Here is a 22,780-nt window from a genome sequence, read left to right on the forward strand (position 1 = left end):
ATTACTGCAAGTTGCCGACTTATTTTGGTTTTCTGACAGGCGCACAGCCATCGAGTCTTCTTGCGTGAGCTCACATACACGGTTCGATTATGTGCACATGCAGCACGTAATCCAGCACACATGTGCCGGTTTCTGTGCTGAAAGCGAATCAAGCGGCAATTCCTCCGATGTGGCCTACCACCCAAATGCCAAATCAGAATATATATATTTCAGTGCATGTAATTCTTTATCGTTATTAAAGGTATTTATGGAAGCCCATCTGTATTCATAAACAAACAGTGCATGTTTACCTAGGAAATTATTTTGCCAAATTATGGCCCCTATAAAAACATTGCAGCATAATTTTTTCAAACTAGGTCAGTCTGAATATTTTAAATCTGCTGCAATAAAAAAAAAATTTACCCTGCGAGTCAATTTTTTTAGAAAAAATCAACCCTCAACGGGTTCAACTATTAGAACTGGGATATCGCTGACAGACAAGATGGTATCCATATGATGCCCAACAGTTGCTGATGGCTGCTACTGCAAAGACCCCATCCATAATAAATACTGCCTGACCACATGTGTTGTTTCCAAATTTGCACCTTTCAGGTACTGCAATCAAACAGTTTCACTGAACATTCCCACAAAACAGTGGTTAACTAAAGTTTGCGTTTTCTGAAATACTGCAGTTTTTCCCATAGCCATCACTACATTATGATCAAACACGATTAGGATAAAAATTCTGAATCGCGATTGGCTCCCTTCCTCTGCTTGCAATAAGGAGCCAATCACAATACAAAATTTCAATCCCGATCGGGCTCCATCTCGATCCAGTGCCCCATCTAGCTGCGTATAAGAGTAAGCTCTCTGCTGCAACAACAAGCCACATAGCCATACCTTGCGTGGGCTCTTTGGGTCATCTTTTGGGAGCGCACCCAGCGATTGTGTTCTCCGCTTGGCAGATGGCACAACAATTGCTGTAGGTGAATCTGTGCTGTCGAACACGTCGTCATCGCCTTCCTCCTGGTCGTTTACTGTGGACAAGTTGGTATGGTGCAATCAAAGAGAAAACATTTGCAGTGGTCCGTGTCCACATCTCCTGTATGACATTTCAGTTTGGCAGTCACGTAAATATAATTTTCTCTTAATACTGTGCTAACTGATACATTTCTTTTTTTACTGCCAAAGTAAAATTACAGTTCCTCTATCTTCTAATGTCTCAATGCCATTTCTATGAGGTACTGAGTGTAACTCAGTACCTCATAGAAGTAGCCCCAATAAATTAAACCAAACTAACAGTAAAAGTACAATAAACACATCAAGTGCATAAAGTAAAGTTAGAAGAGCAAACATACTGCCACAACATCAGCACAACACTAGCATTTAACTCCTCCACACTCCCGCAAGCTAGTCGTCTTTGGAATTACCTTTCCTGATGTCATAGCTTGCGAGAGTGACTATGAAAAACCATGACACCTACCAATCATGCATTTTTATAATGACTTAACATAATTATATTTCTTAGCAGTTCGTTAATTCTTTGGGGTCTTCCTATAGTGTTCTTTTTTAATCTCTTATTATTGCACTTAATGTAATATAGTTATATGCTAGCTGCAAAACCTTCTTAATAGCAAAATATGTTATGCTTGTTTTTTATTTTTATAAATTTTTAAGACAACCTTTTTGCTTTGTTTTCACAGCTCTGTTGCGTTTTATTGTTTGATAAATGTATGCTTGAAACCTACACTTTTTAATTTTCTTGCGTTTATTGTAAAAGAAGTTTTGTGTTTGACCACTGACATATTGTGTGCATTGCTTGCCTATCATTACTTGTCTCTCATCTCCAATTTGTAATGCTGCATACAGGTGGCATGGCTGCTACAAAACTGAAGGCTTTTATACAAATCATATGTTTTACAACACAGCTTAAACAGATACTAAAACAATGCCATGTTTCACTTGCTTGCTTAAGAAAACTTGCATCGAGGTGCCCTACACAATTATTCATGTTTTTATGCCCGCATTTTTCAAAAAGCTTCCACTCGTACGTCCCATACATTTGTCAATAACAAAAGCCAAGAGAGAATGAGGCTCCGGTGGTATTTAATATTAAAGTAGGCACTAGGAGAGCCACTTGATGCCTACTGCTTGGTTTAGTTTCATAATGTTGTTGTAGCTACCTAATATCACCAAAAATGGAAGTGGACAAGGAGATGCCTGCAAGCAAGGTAATTAAAGATGGGCTCTTTTCTTGAGTGAAATTTCTCTTGAGTGCACATAGGAGCTTGGCGTTAGAGGCAGAATTGAGGTGCCATTTAGGGCCTGGATTATACAGCACAGCATAAGGAGGAGCCCAGGGGCCACATTCTGTAACAGATCGCTTTGGAACTGGTTTGCTCTCAAGAACGCCATAGGCCGGCACTTTATTGTCGTCATCCCTGGTGGGCGTTACTACAAATTTCGTTATCACACAGGTTGTCAATCATTTCGAAAGCGCACCCGTCGTCTCCTATGAGCGGAACAGCAGAGAAGTGGTTCACTCAAGGGTTGCACACGGTCGTGAGCATAATCTCAAGGGTCGCTAAGGCAACTGTGGCCATCTGCTAGTTTCGCACTTGGCAGCACAACGAGACAGAGACCCCAATGGCTACTCTTTTGGTGCATTGCTGGCAAGCGTTGGTGAAAGAAAACAACGTAACGAGAGGCATTGGTGTGATGCATTCGACATGAGCGCAGGAGAGTTCCGAAGACATTTTAGGCTCTCTGAAAACACAGTGCGATGAATCTGTGACGGGCTAGAATATCTCGGACCACAACATTTAGTAGCATTGACATTGTGACGAAAATGCTTTGCGGGCTGCATTTTTTTGCCCCAGATTATTCCCAGCAATGCATCTGGAATGAAGAAGCGACTGCGCTGTTATAACTGTCAGTCGCATCATTACTGCCATCACTGGGGCCAATATGGTTGAGGGAAAATAAAAATTGTGGGCAAGATTTCCCTCCACGGTGAAGGAGGAAGCCGCAGTCAAAGAACGCTTCCTTGACTGCAGCAAGATTTTTGAAGTTGTCAGATGTGTGGATGGAACTCTCATCGCAATCGTCTGCCCTAAGAAGCTCAGCGCCGACAAAACAAAATCATTAAGAGCTGCAGTCTATGCTGAGAGAAACTCCTTGATTGCTTATTGTATGGCACACCACCTGGCAACAAAGAAATAAAACACTGCAGTCTAAAATTATACCACCAGCAGCTGTTCACATCGGAAGCTTACAGCTAATACTGGAAATTAGACGTGCAGGTATTTTTCACAAACCAATATATTTTATTGAACTAGTACCATCTTTCAATTACTATATCATCCCCAAAGTACAAACAAAAACGATGACGTTACCACTCGCAAGATCGCCACTCGTTGTTTGGTCTCCCTCCTGCAGCGGCGTTCCACTCTTTCTCCGAGTGACGTAACAGCCAGAGCAAACCGGTTCCAATGCAAACCGTTACAGAATACGGCCCCAGGGCAGGCTTCGCAATGAATCAGTATGCAATTTGAAAGCACTGGTGCCATGACTTACTTACTTTTGCTGTTTTTATGAATCCTCACAGACACAAATATAGTGTAACTACTTAACAAAAATGCAAGAAATATGACTGCATTTATTTTGTAGCCGCCAGCCACAGGCTTGTTATGGACCCCTATAATGAAGCAGTTCATACCAGGAAATGCCTCCCTTTAAGCATTCTAATAAATAAAGCCATGGCTCCAGCAGAAATGTGCCTCAGTTACCTAATCATTACGTGGTCTATGGTATATACTTAAAGTTAAAATTGATTTAGTGCCCTTTAGAAAACTCAGTACCGCTGTGTGGCAAAACAGTATGCTTTAATGAATGAGGAAAATGAAGCAAGGTCCAAGTCCGTCTAATGTAGATAGAATAAAATGACTACTTGTGAATGAATTAATGGAGAAATTATGTCTAAAATGCATTCATAATCAGTTACAGTTTGTCTTTTAATCATTATAATTGCCTGCAAGATCAATTTCAGAGCCATCAGATCAGAATATAAGGCACCCCTTACCATTGCTGGATTGCTGAGTACCATCTGGTGGCACAGGGGCAGTAGTCACAGTGGGCGGTGCACTGCTGGGTGGCGAAGGGTGGGTGCCCAGAAATGGGACCAGCGAGTGCCAAGGGAAGACAGGAATGGGCTTGCCATCATTCCAGCCTGCAGACACAATGACACATGCACCTATGGAACAAAAATATGCTGAGCCAACAGCGATATTTGACACTCGGGGAGGACAGCCCAAGAAAAGTGACAACTAGCTCGCACAACAATTACTAGCTACTATAATTACAATTTTCCACTTAGCCTACAAGACTTCTGGTGTGATAACAACATGCACTTGGTAATTGCAACAGTTGTTACTAGTGGTAAACCATTTTTATAACTCATTCACAATGGGTACTGTAAACACAATAACGTTATTCACAATAAACGTTGAATAAATTAAATATTTATCTACATGCGTTTGGGTTAACAGAGCTGAACATGCAGTGGCCAGAGGAAACATGCATCCTGCCGAAATATGCAATATTGCCTCCTAAGCACGTGCTCCAAAACTTGCTAATAATGCACATTCAAACTAGCCCATATAGAATCCAGGCATTTCTAATTACTACCTACATCAGCAAGTGGAAATAGATTCTTTATTATTTGTTGAAAATCAATGCACAACGAGGCCACCTACATTAAGTTCAGCCCACGGCCAAATCTGATATATAGAATGAAATGCTGAGCCCTTGTAAGACATGCTGTGCACACCACTTTCATTGATCATTCTTAATGCCTGGAGCCACTTCAGCTGTATTCCATCAGAGCTTCTATATACGCTTCCAAAAGGGTCAGAGCTACGTGGAGGTCTGCCATCTTGCATGCCACACGAACCACTAATGTGAAGCCACCCTTTGTGTTTGCAGGAGCCGGGCTAGACAACACCAATGAAAGTGTGTATTCAGCCTGTTTTACAGATATTCAAGCATGCTTGACTTCAAATTAAGTATACATTAGGGGGACGGCAACTCCACAACTTCTTATTGCAGCAAATATAGATATGCTATTGCATGCACTGATGTGTAGCCTAGCACAGGATCTTCAACTGCACAAGTGCAGCATTATGATCTATCAAACCACATGCCAATCAGCAAAGCCGTGAATGAGCTTTAAAAAAAAGATGATAACTTATCAGAAATTTCTACTGAATAATTGAAAGCAAATAAATAAAGACAAGACCAATATAGGAAACAGCTGTCTGGATGTTAGTCCCCAAACAAGAGCTTGATAATGTGACCATGAGGGGGTGTTACCAGCCATGTTACGTGCTTGACGAATGGAAGCGCGAGCAGGGTATAGAAAACAATCGTGCAAATCTACCCCCCACATCTTTGGGAGCCACTGTACAATAACTACACTCATTAACCCATGACAGGCACCTGATGGTTGCACTGAAATAAGCTGCATAGAGCAGGTGCGCAGTGACGTGGCAGCCATAGTCCAAGGTCTCCAATGCCATGTTCACATTGAGACGCGTGCACATAGCCTAACCGAGGGCCTGCTTTGGCTGTAGCAAATCCTAGCAATGCGACCTATTACCTAAAACTGCTCTCAGATGTGGCACATATGCGCAGAAGGACCAGGAGCTAAAAAACAAAAAAAAGGGAAAAAATGAAAGCAACAACAAAGGAAACACCTCATCTGCGTCATCTAAGTATTGCAAGGAAAACAGAACCACGGATTGCTACATCATTACTCGTAAAATAGCCTAGTTTCATGACCACAGCACCACAGGGCGATTTGTTTGCGTCTACAGATGCCTTATCAGTCACTGCATCCACACGCAGCACACTTTGGCTGCCCTCCAGCGATACACATCGCACTTGCGTTGCGTGCACATCGCGGTACCCAACAAACTGGGAAAACAAACAGTTTGCATGATCATGACAGAGTGCACCATCAATAAAGTTCAGTTTCTCTCCTTGCGGTGGCATATCAGTACTGCCATCACAATACGAATTGCCGAGCACGTGCTGAAACAGCACTCGGATGCTCCACAGTGAACTTGCACCTTCGCTAAAGGTGTAGTCTCATCATGAAAGAAACAGTGCAACTTTACATGGACGAAGAAAGAATAGACAAAGTTGTGCTGTTTTTACATGGTGCATTGCACAAATGTCATCTCTGACAAAGGAACAGTCTGTTTTGTCACTCGCATCAGTGAGTCAAGGACCCGACACCTTGCGATCCGGGAAAAAGTTTCTGATGTGGACAGGGGTTCTAATAGATGTTACATAGGTGATATGGCTGTCAAACAGCACACTTTTAAGTGCGATCAAGCACGATTGGGATTGGAATTTTGAGCTGTGATTGACTCCTTTTGTGCAAGCTGTGGGAGGGAGCCAATCACTCAAGAATTTTGATCTAGATTGGGCTCAATTGAGATTGAAAGTGGCCTTGTGACACCGGTATTATACACAGATATATCTATAAAGCAATCATTTTGTTGTCACTTTAATTATGCTCTGAACTGAATATCACATTCAACATTGCTCTCTGAGGCATGTATCCACACTGTGGAGCATGGCAGCACAGTAAAGTTGACTGGCACAGAATGCCAAAAAATGAGCATTATCTTCCCGTCTTGAAATATATGAAAAATGTGCGCAAACAAAATAATCGTGGACAGTCAGTAGCAGAAAGCCGATGTTCTGGCAGATATTAAAGAGTTGGACTTGGTACTACCATGCTTTCACTAATAATTTCTTTTTTGGTGCCACAAGCGACAGTTTTATGCTAGGGGGGGAAATGCTGAAATATCATGCAACAAAATAAATCAAAATTAAAATGCACCCACAACCAAACAAAAATTTAAAGCATTTTGAATCAGTCATACCAACAGGAGTGTCTCTCCATGATGAACCTAGGTGACAGAACTTTGTGACCAACTGACCAAGCTTTGCTGGCAGTTTCATTTTATTTGTTTGTTTATTTTTTAAAATCTTTCTAGCTGGATCAGTCCACACGTGCTTAAATAAGTCCATTTTCAAACTGGCCTGGCAAGTAGCTTCTTCCGAGTGTAATGAAACATGATCTATAGCTACCATGTCTTCCAATTTGAGCAACAACTGGTGTGCCAGATAAGAATGATACCTCTAGCAACCTCATGGTCTTAAAACATGTCGTATATATTGAACAGTGTTAGTGACAGTAAAGTGCTAAACAAGGGGAGTATACTAAGTGTCCACCTAGTGGACATGTCCATTTTGTCGGCTGCTGCTGATTGGCTGGGGACATGTCTCATTCTGATGCATACCTGAGCCCAGCCAATCAGAACTTCAGTAGTAGGCAATGTGGACATGTGCACTAGGTGGACACTTACGGAGTACAGCACTCCCTATTCTTTCAAGCAACTCAGGTGCACAAAGCTCAAGCACTCGAACAGTTGAACAGAAGATAGAGGCAAATCTTCAGAAATACTGCCGCAAAATGGAGTTATTGCAAGTTCTGCACGGGCACCATCAATAACTGCATGATGAGATGAGGAAGTCCGTTCCTAGAATGATGGCTTGAGAGCAGTGGGAAGAACAACGAACTTAATGTGGTATAAACTGTCTTGTATGGCGGCATGGACGGTGCATGCTCCTAAAGGCTCAATTGGCTCACCACTTGTATGTAGCGAAAAGGCATTGCGACTTTTTGGAGTCTACAGCGATGCTGGTCGGCAATCACTGACACTGCGGCACCCGTTTCGAAAAGCACGTGAATGGCGATACCTTAGGCATAAACTTCAATGACATTCGCAGGGTTTGAGTGAGGGCTTGAGAAGTTCGATGAGATTGCAGTTCTTGCCTCCAGAACTGCGCCTGTTAGTTTTCCTCCACAGGTGGAAGGCGGCAGATAATGAGGCACAGTGAATGTCGACAGGGAGATGGAGACTGGCGAGTGTTGAAGATTCGGGGACAAGAAGAAGAGGAAGCAAAGTGGAGAACTGGTGGAGCATAGCGGGAATGGGAGTCAGGAGCATTCCCTTGTGGTCTCGCAGTATCGGAAGGGCACCAATTCCACTGCCGGCAGAACCGCGCCATGCGGCCAGCAAAACCCCTTGCAAAGCAGAAGGGCAGGTTGTCTTGGGCACGCCACGGATTGTGAACAGGGTGCCCAGGTTGGGGTACACAAAGCTGAGCAGGGCATAGGGGCTGCAAAGATGTGCCGAAGCTGCTTCAGGATGTGTTTCAGACGTGCAGAAGCCATTTGCAGACGTGCAGAAGCACTTGCAGATGAGTGCAATTTTCCGCTGTGACTGGGAATAGCAGCTGTTTGTGGCAGCCCCACTTTGTCGATTTCAAATACTAGTATAATGCAAAGTATGGTTCGTGCAATCAAGGGCACACCAATGTACTTTCCAGCAGCACAGTTTGGATTCACTAATGCCCATGAAATGGGGATACTGCAACATATCTGAGCACAGTTAGCCGCTTGCATTTCCTCCATTTGCAACGCTGCAACAACATGCAACACATGATTTGTCACTTTTCCTTGTGCCTGAAGAGCCACTTGAGACTGTTTTACTACTATATTTATCATATAATGACATGACATTATGCCTTTCGTCCTAATGTCCAATGTCGCTACTAAAGAAGTCCATGTCGCTACAATAATAATAATAATATTTGGGGTTTTACGTGCCAAAACCACTTTCTGATTATGAGGCACGCCGTAGTGGAGAACTCCGGAAATTTTGACCACCTGGGGTTCTTTAACGTGCACCTAAATCTAAGCACACGGGTGTTTTCGCATTTCGCCCCCATCGAAATGCGGCCGCCATGGCCGGGATTCAATCCCGCGACCTTGTGCTCAGCAGCCCAACACCATAGCCACTGAGCAACCACGGCGGGTCATGTCGCTACAATGTCGCTACCATCTTCCTGTCTCAATGCAGGAAGATGGTTGTGCATAAACTGCCCCTTTAGTGATCCTACCCAGTGCATTTATATTTTCAGCAATAGAAATCTCTGCGGAAAGCAACATAACACAGAGACATGTGTAAACAGGAGCACCATACTTCTGTTTAAAGGTTAAGCTCCTTTACACAGCAACTTCTATTATTCAGGATCTGTCAACTATCCTAACCAGACGATTGAGCCAAATAATATTCATTACGAGGCTCTTGCGACCATATGGATGCACTAGCAACCAACAATTTGGTAGTCCCTGATGAACTGCCTGCCAGGCTCCCCAATGTGCAGCTTGGTGTTAACAGAATAACAAGGTCTGTATCATCCAGTAAATGCTCATAACCATATTTGGTAAAACTTTTCTTGTCGAATCGAATACAGAATATTTCATTAAAGCAAGAAATAAAAAAGAACATGCTACTTCAGTGCAAACATAGGGACCTTCAATAAAGATTATTTGCCTTAAATTGCTGCAACAAGCCTGAAGACCCCCCCCCCCCCCAAAAAAAAAAAAAAAACACGCCCATCAGGTAAACACTTGCAAGATATTGTGGCGGAAAAAAAGAAAAGGAAGGGTGCTTCTCCATATGTTACCTCTCAAACCAGTGCCTATGAGTATTAACTCAGTAGTTCTGGTAAAGATAGGTTAACAACACATATGAAGTGGCTCTGAGGCCTATTTTTCTTTTTACCTGGTAGTCACTACAAACTGTTTGTAATATGGCAAAAGACCAAATTTGAAGCTTTCTAATATTGTTTCTAGGTGAAAGCAACCTGAACAACATGGAAGGTTGAGGTTGAACCCTTTTAGAACATGTCACCAGAAGCCACTAACCGAAGACACAGAACTTCCATCTCTTTCGTTCCAGTTCTTATCTTATTCACGGCAATGATATCAAGTTCCTAAACAGAATATAGCTTGAATAACAAAAACTAAAAAGATTCACATTTGAAATGTTGAATGTTCATACACCCCTGATGTGCAACATCCAAAAGCTGCACTGTGGCCTATGCAGAATGTTGTAGTGAAAGGTACCGGGTAGTTAAGACCATCTCAGGTTGTTTCCCATGCACCTAAAGCAGAGTAAAGGATAGTTCCTGCACTGTGTCCAACCAGTAAACACATGGCATCCACTCTTATTCAATAAATATAAGTTCAAAATGTGTAGTTATATAACCAGCGTATATAACAAGGCAGTCTTCCTACCCCACCCCCTTTGCTTCTTAAAGGGCCCGAAACACCTATCAGGGTCGCTATCTTTTACATGTTCGAAAAGCCGCCGTTCGATTTCGCCTCACGGTATTGGACTAGATTGGCCTAGGCTGCGATATCGGCGCAGCCTGGACAACTGCACGAGGCGAAATCGAATATCGGCATGTATGAATGTGTACAAGATAGCGGCCCAGACTTCGTGAAATAGCATAGTCCGCAGGTAGCATATGCTGCTGTGAACATCTCAGCCAAGTTCTGCTGTCATATGTGGTACGTGGAGCTCGTAAGTGGAGTGTGAAGTCACTTTTCTCTCAAACACTCTCTTTTCAACAAAAGCGTGCTCCTCATTCTCTTCAGGACGCTTTATTTCGTAATAAAGCGGATTCCCATACGCAGCTGCTGTTGGTAGCTGCGGTCTGCTACGTAGCGTAGATACCGTAGCAGCCCCAAGGTGCTGCCACGAGTCAACTGGCTAAGCGCACTGCAGCTCGCTGAGAAACACTACGTTTGGCTTATGTTTAACGCATTGTAGGCACCAAAATCAGAAATCGTGGTGTCTACATTAACATCCAAAATGAAATTTGAACTGCATGCCCCGGTGAGATTTAGAAGGCGGAGCATTGTGGGCACGCCTCACTCCGCCATAGCCTTTGCAGCGCAAGGCACTGAAGAAGGAACAAAAGCACAGCGGAGGCCATGCTTGATTGCCAATAACTCTGCTACTGCTGAACGTACTGAAGTACTTTTTGAGGCAAAGTATTTCTGAAATAGCCTATTTTTGCTTCAAATGCCTTTCTCCACTTTCATAAAAAGTGGGTCAGGACCCCTTCAACATGAAAACATATGGTGTTCAACTGCTCATTCGCTCCCATGCACCTAGAATGATTATGCAGCCTATAAGGAAGGCAAAAGACACTGGAACAGACATACACCTTGCGGTACTGCAAACTAGCAAGCATGTAGTACTTTGATCTTGCCTCAAGAGTGCCAGTGCCTGAACACTACCATTAGAGATAATTCTGGAGTTGTGCCAGTGTTGTGCTCCTCAATATGGTATCTTGCAGGAGGCAGTTCAGCCTGCTGTCATGGTTCTCCTGCATTCGATACTTTGAAAGTGCAGCCATTGCGCAAGCTTTTGGCAGCAGACATGGCGCAGTGCTAGTTAATCAGTGTTGCACACAGATATTCCCGGAATGTCTTCCACTTTGGCGACGAGTCACTCTGGCATAAGAAAGCAAGTTCGATGACTGTCTGGTTGTCAGCACATGGTGTGCGCTTGTAATGTGCTAATATCCTTATATTTGAATTACTTTCTTCTACACTGCACTCAACACTCTGCTGCCACCATATACCACTACCATTTTGGAGATTATTGTGATAATGAAAAGACACAACCCTTCCCATTCCAATGCACGCATCTGTCGAAAAGCCTTAGCTTAAGCACTTAGAGTAGGAAACAGCTCGTTCATTGCTGCACTTTTCTCTGAAATTTGCAAGGGCTGCAAAGTGCATAGGCACTGCACTGCATTCACATCATGTGAACTTGTGTGGCACCATGCACAGCACCCTCAAGAACCAGTTCATAAAATGTAGCCGAACCAAAGTGATCTAACATCTAGCAACTCACAAAACTTTACAACATGCTGCAGCAGCATGTTACTTGTCTGAAAAGGCAAACAGACCCTGGCTGACTGCAACACAGTCATGCTGTCCCTGCATGTGCCCAACACTCATAAAAAACAACAGTAATAGATTTAAGGCTATTTCCTGTTTCTCTTTTAAGATTTGGCTGACATCTGTTTCTTGACACATGTTACTTGTAGCCGACTTAAATAACAAAGGAGAAAACTAGAAAAGAAGAATGAAAGATGCTGATAAAACCAATGTTGGTAGATATGTTATTAAAAGTTATGCTACGCAATCTACACAGTTTACCACTGCCAATCATTAAAACAAATGCAGTGTGCAAGTGTAAATACAGCACTCCACGCAGTAAGCATGTTTACGGCTATCGGATAATACGCAGAAAAGCAGTAGCCACTACAAACGAGGCAAAATAGGTGCATACAAAACCAACTAATGCAGAGGCAACGACGCAAATACAGCACTTTTAATTGTCTGTGCTGCGGGAAATGGATTGCCCTTTGACAGCAATGGCCACGACACCGCACTTTCAAAGACTCGACAAATAAAAAATTAATGCAATAACACGCAGAACCCAACATGCGTCACTGCTAGTGCCTATGGCAGCTCTGACAAAACGGCCTTCTCAAGCTACGCACACAGCAGAAAGAAACAGCGTACGCAACAGTGACAAATCAAAGGTAGCTTATATTCTCTGCTTTGAAAAATAAACAAGGAAAGAATATCTGCCATTACAGCGCGTGGAACACATGCGTTCAAGCTCAAGTAAGTGTGGGCAAATGGCAAATGCTACGTTCATCACAAATGCACCCACCTCCGTACTATAGAAGGCAGGGAAGCAATGAACAATGAAATGGAAAAAAAGCTAGGAAGCGCCGATTTCAACGCATTCAAGTGATGAGGCAAAGCATGCTGACACATGCGTATCAACTGCCATGTTTGCAGCAAAGGTGCCTGCTGAAAACTTGTGACATTTCCGGTTAAGGAGAGAGGGTGGCACACAACGTGCTAGTTTATACAACTGCTTCGTGTCATAAGCCCTTTCGAGAAAAAGCGGGAGTGCTGTCATGCGTTGTGCCAAAGATAGCAGATATACAGTCACGAGCAAAAGTTTGGGGACCAGAGGTGCTGTATTTTTTTTTTTTTCCGCAGCCGGATATTGTGGCTGAAATCAAGAGCACATGCCTACACGCGTGTGTTTGACAAATACAATGTATTAAACCAATTCCAAGCCAGGGAGCTACACTTGAATATATTTTGATTTTTTGCTGATGCCATGGTTTACAAACTTTTACTTGCAGCTGTACCACTAATGCTCCTTTTGTTGTCATAACATTCCGTGTTTTTGTTGAGTGTTGAAAGCAAAGCATAAAACCCACAAAAACAGCCATGCAAAGCTTTTAAGACAAAGCTGAATGCAAGGGCTGGAAAGTGCAGTGCCAAACAATTATTTTCTAGAACCTGGCACTGAACCCATCCATGCACACTACTACTAGTAAAATTTATCTACAGGTTCTAATGAGCATCACGAAAGACAATTGAATTATCAAAATGTATCTGTTTTACAACTAGCCCTTCTTGCATTGCTGCGAATGGTCCAAACTGTATAAGTAATGCTGGACATTTATTGTCTGCCACAGTTACTGTGGCCAACTTGACACTCCAGAAAGTCGCAGTGCTTGTTACTATGTAGCACAAACAAGTTAGCAGAAACTAACAGAGCCTAGTTCCTGGTAAAACATATCATTCATATTATCAAACCAAACTTGTCACCAACTGTATAACCACAAGACGTTGTGGTGAGAATGATGCACTGGAGTGCAGTAAGAAGTTGAAGCACCACAGATCACACTATATCGTACCTTATTAGCACTAGCCTTTCAGAAGCACAATGAGACCGCGAACAATGTCTGCACATGCATGATTAATGCATGGATGGAGGATGCAATGGATTCATAGCCACAGAGAAGATCAGGAGTACACGACAGAGAAAAAGGGTGACAACAAAATAGTAACACTGTCGCAATACAATAGAGCTCCAAGGATTGAAACTGTAGCCAGCAAAAATTATTCTTTTGTCTGAATTTCTGCATGGCTAGCAGGCTCAATGAAGTTGTTGGAACAAGGAAGGCACTGAAAAGTAAAATTCCCTTGCAGCATAAGCACACAGTTAGAACTTTAACTTCACCCTTGAGCCAGTGAGCCGCAATGTGCACCTCAATTCACCATGCACAGCCACGCCAATGAAAATGATCTTTATCCAATTGCTTGCAAGGTTCCAGATTAACTGCTGCAGTAAAGTGCACAAATTCCAAAGAGTAAAAGAACCTAAGGTGTGTTTGCCACATGCACTGTTCTCAGTAGATTGAGTAGAATTGAATCAACTTAATAAGCAATAACCTCTTATGCCATTTTAGACCTGATGATTGGATCAAGGGTCTTGCGCACACATACTATGCATCTGCCCAAGACACAGAATTTAACTCTTTAGCACATCTGTCCTGCTCTTTGATGCACCTTTTCTTCCTCTGAACAAGCTTTCTGAACCTATCTAAACAAGATGTCTTTTGGAACGTGCATTCAACTGATGGTTAAATTGCATCTCTTCTTTCAAGTGACCAATGCATTCAGCAAAAGGACAGTCAGTTCATCATTATGGGCACAATTGAAAAAGGAATATCAGTAAAACACGCCCACTGTTACATTTGATGAGCTGGCCTAATTAGGGGTACCTGTCTTATAGAAATGTTCCACACGTGCAACTTCAGAGTGCATGATGGAATGGCACTCCCTAATTCATGTGATGTTCAGCTAGACATCTGTTTCACATGATGATCTAGAATGTTGAGGCTGTATAAACAAGTCACTGTTTCTTTCGTTGTTACAAATCTGGGAAACCGGAACAGTGTAAGACTAACAGACTAGTGTCCCTCTTTGAACTTGGGTACCCAAATCTTTGCTGCTGCAATTTTTCCTATATATCTACATGGACATTACACAATGCTAATTCCTTCAAAACAGATTATAAATCGCAGTAATAAACCCAGCACAGAGCACTTGAAGCTTGCCGTCCAGCCGGATGTTTGTCACCGTCAGAAGGGGTCGTTTCTCATATAGATATTTTATGGTGGGGTTGAATAAAAAAAAAATAAGTATACAGTTGGCACTTAATTGATGGCTATAAAGGGAAAAAAGTTCACCTTGCATAGATAAAAAATTGCCATTGCAATATCTTTTCTTTCTCCTGTGCAGGACATCTTGTCTGACCGTTGTACTCAGCAATTCTTGAAAAAAAATGAGAAGATAAAATGAAACATTTAATGTCAGCGCTGCCTTTGCTAAGCAGTGCAATCCTCATGTTGTGATGCATATAAATACATGACATTTTTAACCATGAACAGACATTAAGTCTGCTAATCAATGTCCATGCTTGCTGTACGTTTTATGCCCAGTCATAATCACCTACTCTTTCATTAAAGGGGCCCACAATCACACTAATCATAGAATTACATCACTATTAAATCATGTCACTTAAGGAATCTCCTGCCGGAAAAATTTTCTAATCCTTCAAGCACAAGTGAAGATAGACGCAATTCTCGAGCTGATCAGCGGCTTTCTCTTCCTCCTTTCATTTCCATTAGCGTTCTGGAAACTACACAGGTGAGACGGGAAAGTGGCGCAAGGGAGCAATGCCCTGCTGGCCCCACCGAAAGGCTGAATGCAAGATGCCTCGTGGCAGCATCCTGTGGCAGCCGCAGTATCTATGCTACACTTCATCACTGAGGCCACGTGCAGTAGTAGCAGTAATTGGTTGTTTATGTGAATAATTAGATAGATAAAGAAAAAGGAAGGAACGAAGAATTGCTACTGGCCACAGTAACTGTCTAGCACAGTCTGCCGACACCTGAACCTAGTTCAGCAATGGAAGAGATGGGTGGGGGGGTAGAACAGGGAAAGCGGATAAAGAACTACTCACATATGCAGCAACTGTCGGTTTTGGACCAGTAGTGCAAAGCTCAAATTGCTTTTCTGTCTTTTTGAGATCACAGGCATATATATTTTTTCATTTATTTCAAATGAGCAATAATCGCATTACCGAGAATGTTCTCACAACCAGAAAATAGCTGTTATGGGTTTAGCTGCTTGCAACGAAGCTACATTATGACATTGTGAAGGAAAGAGCAAACACTTTTTTACTGCTTTTGACCCGATATTTTAAATTCCCTGCTGCATGCAGTTCAATAATATTTCACTCACATGTTCACAGGAGCCTTGTTAACAAATCAACAACCTTTCCTTACTATGCTCAGAACATGTTTCAGGGGAACCTTTTCAGCGAGTCTGTGACAGACATGAGAACGCCAATAAAATGTGTAGCAAGACCAGGGCAGCAGGATTCAATTCTATAAAATTTTTGTTTTATAGCTGGTTTAAGCAGCTTGTCACATAACACTAGGTTCACTCAGTGCACATGGCAAATGGCAAGAATAGACCAAGCAAAATTAGATTCGCATTACGCAATTCTAGGTTTGCAATGCAGGGCCCGGATGAAGTTGTGAATGGTACCATGCTATGATGCAATATGCTAAAGAATAATTTTGCAAAATATTTAGGACTCACCGCTTCCGGATGCATCCAAGGCAGGTTCGCCTTTTTGTGCCTCTCCATTGGAGGTTACCACAGGCATGACAGGCAAGAGGTGGGCTGGACTTGGATGCTGCTGTTGCTGCTGTGGTGTCTGTAAAACCACTGCCACCTGACCGTTGATGCCAGCATGCAAATCCTTTGGTGGTGCCACCTGTATGGCACTGTACGTAGGCAGTGCTTCACTGAGTGAGCTCCGACCCTGCTGCAGTGCCTGCTGGAGTAAGACCATCTGGGCTGCAGTCGTCTGAGGCTCACCAATCAGTTTTTCTGGAGGCAGTGAGTGCTGAATCACAGAGACAGGCTCGGAGGTCTTTACCACCCTCGGCCTGTGCACAACCACTGTAGTTGGCCGGAAGGCACCCTCGGGAGAATGTGAATCGGGGGGCCAAGCGGCATGTCGAATGGGTGCAAAGAGCTCAGGTCTGCCCGGTGGGCTTGCTGAAGAAGACGGTGTGGCCGACCGAGAGTTTCCCAGTGAAACAAGCATGTTTGCAGCCTCCGTCTCATCCAAGTCAAAACGGCCTTGTACCCTGCTTGCCCTGTCACCAGGGCTACCGCTGATGCTTTCCCGTGATGACTCCTCCCACTCCCTCCCTGTGCCTGTACGCATTGCCCCAGTGGGAAATGGTGGCTGCTGAGTTGATGATGATGTCGCAGCCGGTGCACTGCCTTTGCGCATGGCTGTGCCAGATTTGCCCTTGAGAGAGAGGTGCCGTGAGCAGTAGCCACGTCGCTGCGACTCCTTTGTACACCCTTCCTTGGAGCAGAGACGTCGCCATTGCTTGCCATTGAATTTTTTCCTTATGCCGTTGGGGGTAGATACAATGTCTCCTTTCTTGTATTTCTGCTGCGCAGCAGGCGAACGTGGAGTCAACACACGCAACTCTGCAGAAGATGACGTAGCCAGTCGTGAGCGAGGAGTAAGGTTATCCTGACAGAAACTAAGACGTGATGGGCTGGGATTGGGATCAAACTCAATACGACCTGTCTTAAGGTCATCATCTGAAGAATCCTCATCACCAACGGCAGTGGGAGAACTGCCCACGGTAAGTTTGCGAGCCCTTGGTGCACCCACCGAATCAAGTGCTCTGTCCACCTCAAGGTTGCTTGCCAGATTCACTGGCATGACCCTGTGAATGCCATCTGTGATGACCGACACACTGTGTGGCTGAATGATGGGCTGCTGCGGTGGAAGAGATGCCAAGTTGGATTCAACTAGGTGTGGTGTGAGGAGAGGCACCGGTTCTCGCTGAAACATGGGAGACGATGACACAGAAGAGGCAAGTTCCATGTCCTCCCACCAGGGAGGTTGCCTAAGTCGCAAGCCTGCACGCGTCACCCACACGCCATCACATGACACACCACTGGGCCTCTTGATGAAGCGCACAAAGTACTGAACAGGAGGGCGCGACCGGATTTCTGCAACAATCCCTTCAGCATACACATTGTCTTCCACACGTACACACAACTGCATACCCATTGTCACCTGGCCTGGCGAGGGACTGTGGTCACCGATCACATCTAGACGTGCTGTGTCAAATACATCGCGAACACGAAACAACTGATGCTGACTGCTGTCCAGTTGAACAACCACATCACGGTCACTAGCAACATCCTTGATCACAGCCGGCACATACAAGTCATTGAGCCGCACTAAAACTCGGTGGCTTTTCCAGTCACGAAGATCTACACCAGGCACGGGTTCTGCTGTGCTGCTGCAGTTTCTGCTACCAAAGGTAGGGTCTGCATCACTGAAGTCGAAGTCAAACTTCCTTTTCTTGGGCAATTTGCTGGCTGCCTTCTTCAACTCTTCGTCTAGCCTCGATTCTTCCTCCTCAAAGCCAGACTCTGCCGACTTTTTGCGGTAGTAAGAAGGGTCGATATTCTGCACCACTGTAGGCCCTTCCAAAAGGAGCTTCTCTTCAGCTTTTCGCTTCAAGTCAAGTGAGCCCTGATATGTACTCAGGTCTCTCTCCATGGTTGCGGGGCTTTTGGACACTTCGTTACAATGGGCCAGTACAACTTGCACTCATCTCTGGAAACTTTCCCACATGAGGTATGACCTTTCTCCTGAAAGACTTGAAGGAACACAGTTGAGTAGCCTTAAGGCATCCAGGGCTGCAGACCTTGCACTCAAGCTGGTGGCCTTTCATGGTGGCTGCTTAGTTCCTGATGATGCCATGAAGTTCTTGAGGCATGGCCGCTTTCACCTGCATGAACACAGAGCAGGTACTAAGCAAAAAACTACAAGTTAGAGAATAAACGAGAGCAGACAGAGAAATTAGGGGAGCATTTTATATAGGGGGAACTGTCGACTAAGATTGACTCCTGGCCTCTTTGTGAAGTATTGACATCGTCAATGTAAAAAATTATGGGTTTTTACATGCCAAGACCACAATCCAATTATGAGGCATGCCTTAGTGAGGGACTCTGGAAATTTTGAACACCTGTTCTTTTTTTTTTTTTATGTGCAACTAAATCTAAATACACGGGTGTTTTCGCATTTTGTCCCCATCGAAATGCGGCCGCCATGGCCGGGATTCGATCCTGCAACCTCATGCTCAGCAGCCCAACACCATAGCCACTAAGCAACCACGGCCGGTGTAGTCAATGCAATGTCACTAGCAATGTATATCTGCCTACCTAAAATTTCAAGAAGGAATACTTGATGGACAATTGCAGAACAAAGAAATATTGCTTGGGCCAACCTTTCGACAAGGGGACTCTTGTCTTCATCAGGGCTGCAACTGCTCTCCTTAGCAGTGCTTTATAAAAAAACACTAAGGTAATCATTTGCTGCCCTAATGAAAACAAAGACCCTTTGCTGAAATGCTGGCGCCAGCAACATTCCTTGTTCTACTAATGTTCATCACTTCAAGCCTTTAGCTTCCTGCGTAATTTTGTCTTTTAATGAGGCTATACTTGTAACATATAAAAAACAAACAATATGCAAGAAACTACACTCTCTTGTGCTCCTTCCCGTGTGTGAACCTTGTCATTAAAAGCTAGCATTGTGCGTAAGGGAAGCAGCGAAGCAAGGTAGAAAAATACTTCATCTGGAAAATTACTCATTTTATGAACAGTCTCAGAAATAATACAAATTATTTCAGTCATACAGGAAAGTGTAACTACATACTACATGTGATGTTATTAAAGATGGGTGTAATTACAGTGCAGAGGAATAAACACAAAAAAGGAACATTACAATATATTCAAAGTGCCACGCAATACACACCGAGACTGGCATCATCACGTCTTCGAAGTCTGTTGCAACGCTATCGTAAATAAATGCTACGTGTGCGCGCATGCAAAAGTTGTAAATGCCAAGCACATGCGCAAAGTGTGCTCGCAGTCTGTAATTAATTTGGACATACAATATTACAGGCGCCTTTTACGCACGACTGATAAAAGGCTCGACACTAAAAGATAGCGCACCTGTTGCAAGAGAAATAAAAATAAAAGCCACTCGTGCATCGTAATGTCGACATGGATGCATGCTCTTTACGAGATCGCCGCAAATAGAGCTCTTAAAAGCAACCTGCACATTTCAGTCATTTACTGTGTGTGCTCGCTACACTTTGCAAGAGCACAAAGTCACCACAAGTTATAATGCGACGACTATTACAACCACCTCAAAAATATCTACATTATAGAGTCAAACATTGTTCAGGCTATTTACAACCAACTCGTATCAGGTATATGCAGGAATGCACGCATTTGAGTTAACACAAGCATTCTTATTGCATAATCAAAATCAGGCAAACGCTGCTACGTGCATTCTATAAACGAAACTCTACTAGACTCCAACTGCATCAATTCTACAGTTGCAACGCTTTAACCGAGCTTGATCGGTTAAAGTTTGCATTATTACGCCAAAGCTATTCTGTAAAACATTTACGGCTGCTGCCCACCATAAACGTGCGCACAGCACGCAACAGGAATACAACGATTGCGACTGCAAAAGGACACGCACCAACTCCGAGCACACTTTGAGGCTCTGAACTATGCTGCGAGCACTCCTGCAAACCAGCGCGTGCAAAAGTTTTCTTTCACGGGCACAAAGCAGGCGTGCAAAAGATACAAGAGAGCTTCGTGCAAAGGGGGAACCAGCTCTACAGGTTAACGATATCGTTGCGCGTGCGCGAGCTATTCAAAAACTATTCCTGCGCTTTTTTTGCAGCGTCCATCTATTACCTCGCGCATGAAAATCACTGTTCAGGCCACCGACTAAACGTTCACGGCGAAAACACAGCAGATGCGACGTTCCTAGAAGCGGCATTGTGTCTACGCTACAAGGTGTTATACAACGGGCCCATATCCGCACGCAGGAAACAAACAAATAAAACACAAGGGCTACAGCAGCGATAGGAACTGCCAGCTGAGCTGACAAAACATCCTTGCACGCCGTGCTGTGACATTAGAACATTGTTTATTCGCACTTAACGAAGCTTACGGTGGTGTCATCCAAATGCAAGCGGAGAAAGTAGCTTAAACGCCACGAAAGTTGTCGCGATGCGATATGGGTTTCTCCCAAGCTGCCGCTGCATGCACTCTCCGAGAGCTGAGGGGGCACGCTAGAACAAGTCGCAATTGCACGCTTGCCGCGCTGCAGATGCAAACGCTACTAGTGCACACTCAAGATCACTAAACTAGTAACCGCTGTGCAAGCAGGGAAGAGCATAATTCGAATGCAATTACCCTTAGATATAATGCCGTAAACACGGCACAAATGTCATCACAAGCAGCAACCACGCACAATGACACACAGACCACCGCCGGATGACAATCCTTCGAACTGGCGAAAATTGCCTAGGCTTACCTTCGCGAAGAGTAATGAAGGCTACTATCCAAGCATGTCACTGTGCTTGTAAAACAGGACGAAACAAAATTACTTCAATTGTGCACGGCATAACCAAGCCCTGTAAAAATGGTGAATGAGTGGTTACCTAGTACTGTGCTTGCTCACCATTGGTTCACACAGGTCACGTGCCACCCATAGAAAGAATTTCTGTCATCCGATTGGCGAGTCGTGCACCCACGGGTCTTTCACATTGTTTATTCTCGGAGGCCGAAAAATAACCTTAATAGGTGCAGTGCTCGCAAATGCTATGAATGTTTATGCGAGTGCAACAAATAGTGACCGCTGCTCGTATTGTGTTGCAAGAGCATCGGACTCCCAAGCAAGCGACTAAAAGCACGTATCGGACTCACCTTGGCAGCTCGCGGGTCCGTCTAGCCCAGGGCCTGTGCGTTTACAGCATGTGCACACAGGAAACACTGACGTCATCTACTACGGCCAATGGGCGAGAAGAAATGCCATATGGGCGATATTTGGCTGCGGAGTGGTGTGCGTTGATGATATCATGAACTTCCTTCCAAGGGTAAAAGCAATTGCCCTTTTCTCTTTAGTGTTTCGTTTACTACGACTCTACGTCCGTGGTGACGTAGACGACGCTAGCTTCTCGCATCCGCGTGCTAAACGCCGACAGTCAGCGATGTGCCCGCACGTCCATATGTAAAGGCTAAATTTAAACCTCGATGCCCGCACAGCAACAATCTGGGTAAATGTGTGTTGTTGAGTTGAAAATGGAAGGGGGGGGATCCAGCCGACAGAAGACGATCGCTCCTAGACAGCATTGTTTCATCTGAGCAGGGGATTTCATTACACCCCAGTCTTGTTTCTTAAGAGGCGGCGGAAACTCGAGGACGTATTTGCCGAAGGGGATCAGCGCGCACCTTCGGGCCCTACAGTGGGAAATAACCTAGATGCCTATCGTTCAGCGTTTATCTGCGAAAGTGTGCTAGTTGGTGGCCCTTAGTATTAAATATTAGCTGCACTTTGGAGCCGTTGGGGCGAGATAGCACACAGTCAAGCGGATTGAGTTTCCCTCATTAATCTTACAAACACCATGGTTCGCTCTTTTCTCGGAGAAATCCGTCATCTCGCAAAATGCTCGACACTGAAAAGTAACTTTCGTTCAAAGTTTTCATTAAACGTTACATTATTAGTAGTGTTAATACCAAAAGTGACCCGTCTGTTAAGGTACTGCATGTAGTTTGTCGAAGACGCTGGCCCGCGATGCCAATAATAATAGTGATATACCCTGCCCTTCACCTGACCAGGGCCTCGGACCATCTTGTACAATTAAATATATATAATGGGTTGCTATTATAAGATTACATGTAGTATGCGGTTGTTACATAAGTAGATAAATACTAAATTATAGGCCCATTAGCTTACTCCCAGTATTAAAATATTTACCAAAATAATCTCCAACACTG

General features: G+C 44.0%; 1 protein-coding gene across 3 annotated transcripts in view; it reads right to left on the minus strand.

The window, feature by feature from the left end:
- LOC126531570 (protein capicua homolog) overlaps positions 1-21,755 on the minus strand; it is a 121,506-nt gene extending 99,751 nt beyond the window's left edge. For 2 of the 3 annotated variants that reach the window (XM_055071253.2, XM_050179135.3), the window contains exons 1-4: positions 21,318-21,429; positions 16,472-18,708; positions 4,061-4,207; positions 880-1,016 (exon numbers count right to left, since the gene is read on the minus strand). In XM_055071253.2, coding sequence (XP_054927228.2) covers positions 880-1,016; positions 4,061-4,207; positions 16,472-18,476 — 2,289 coding nt within the window. In that variant the 5' untranslated portion in view covers positions 18,477-18,708; positions 21,318-21,429. Of the gene's footprint in view, positions 1-879; positions 1,017-4,060; positions 4,208-16,471; positions 18,709-21,317; positions 21,430-21,709 lie in introns of those variants that run through there. The other variant, XM_055071252.2, reaches the window with a different exon arrangement.
- Positions 21,756-22,780: the final 1,025 nt, after the last annotated feature.

This window comes from Dermacentor andersoni, chromosome 5 (genome assembly GCF_023375885.2).
Source record: "Dermacentor andersoni chromosome 5, qqDerAnde1_hic_scaffold, whole genome shotgun sequence".
Taxonomy (NCBI): Eukaryota; Metazoa; Arthropoda; class Arachnida; order Ixodida; family Ixodidae; genus Dermacentor; species Dermacentor andersoni.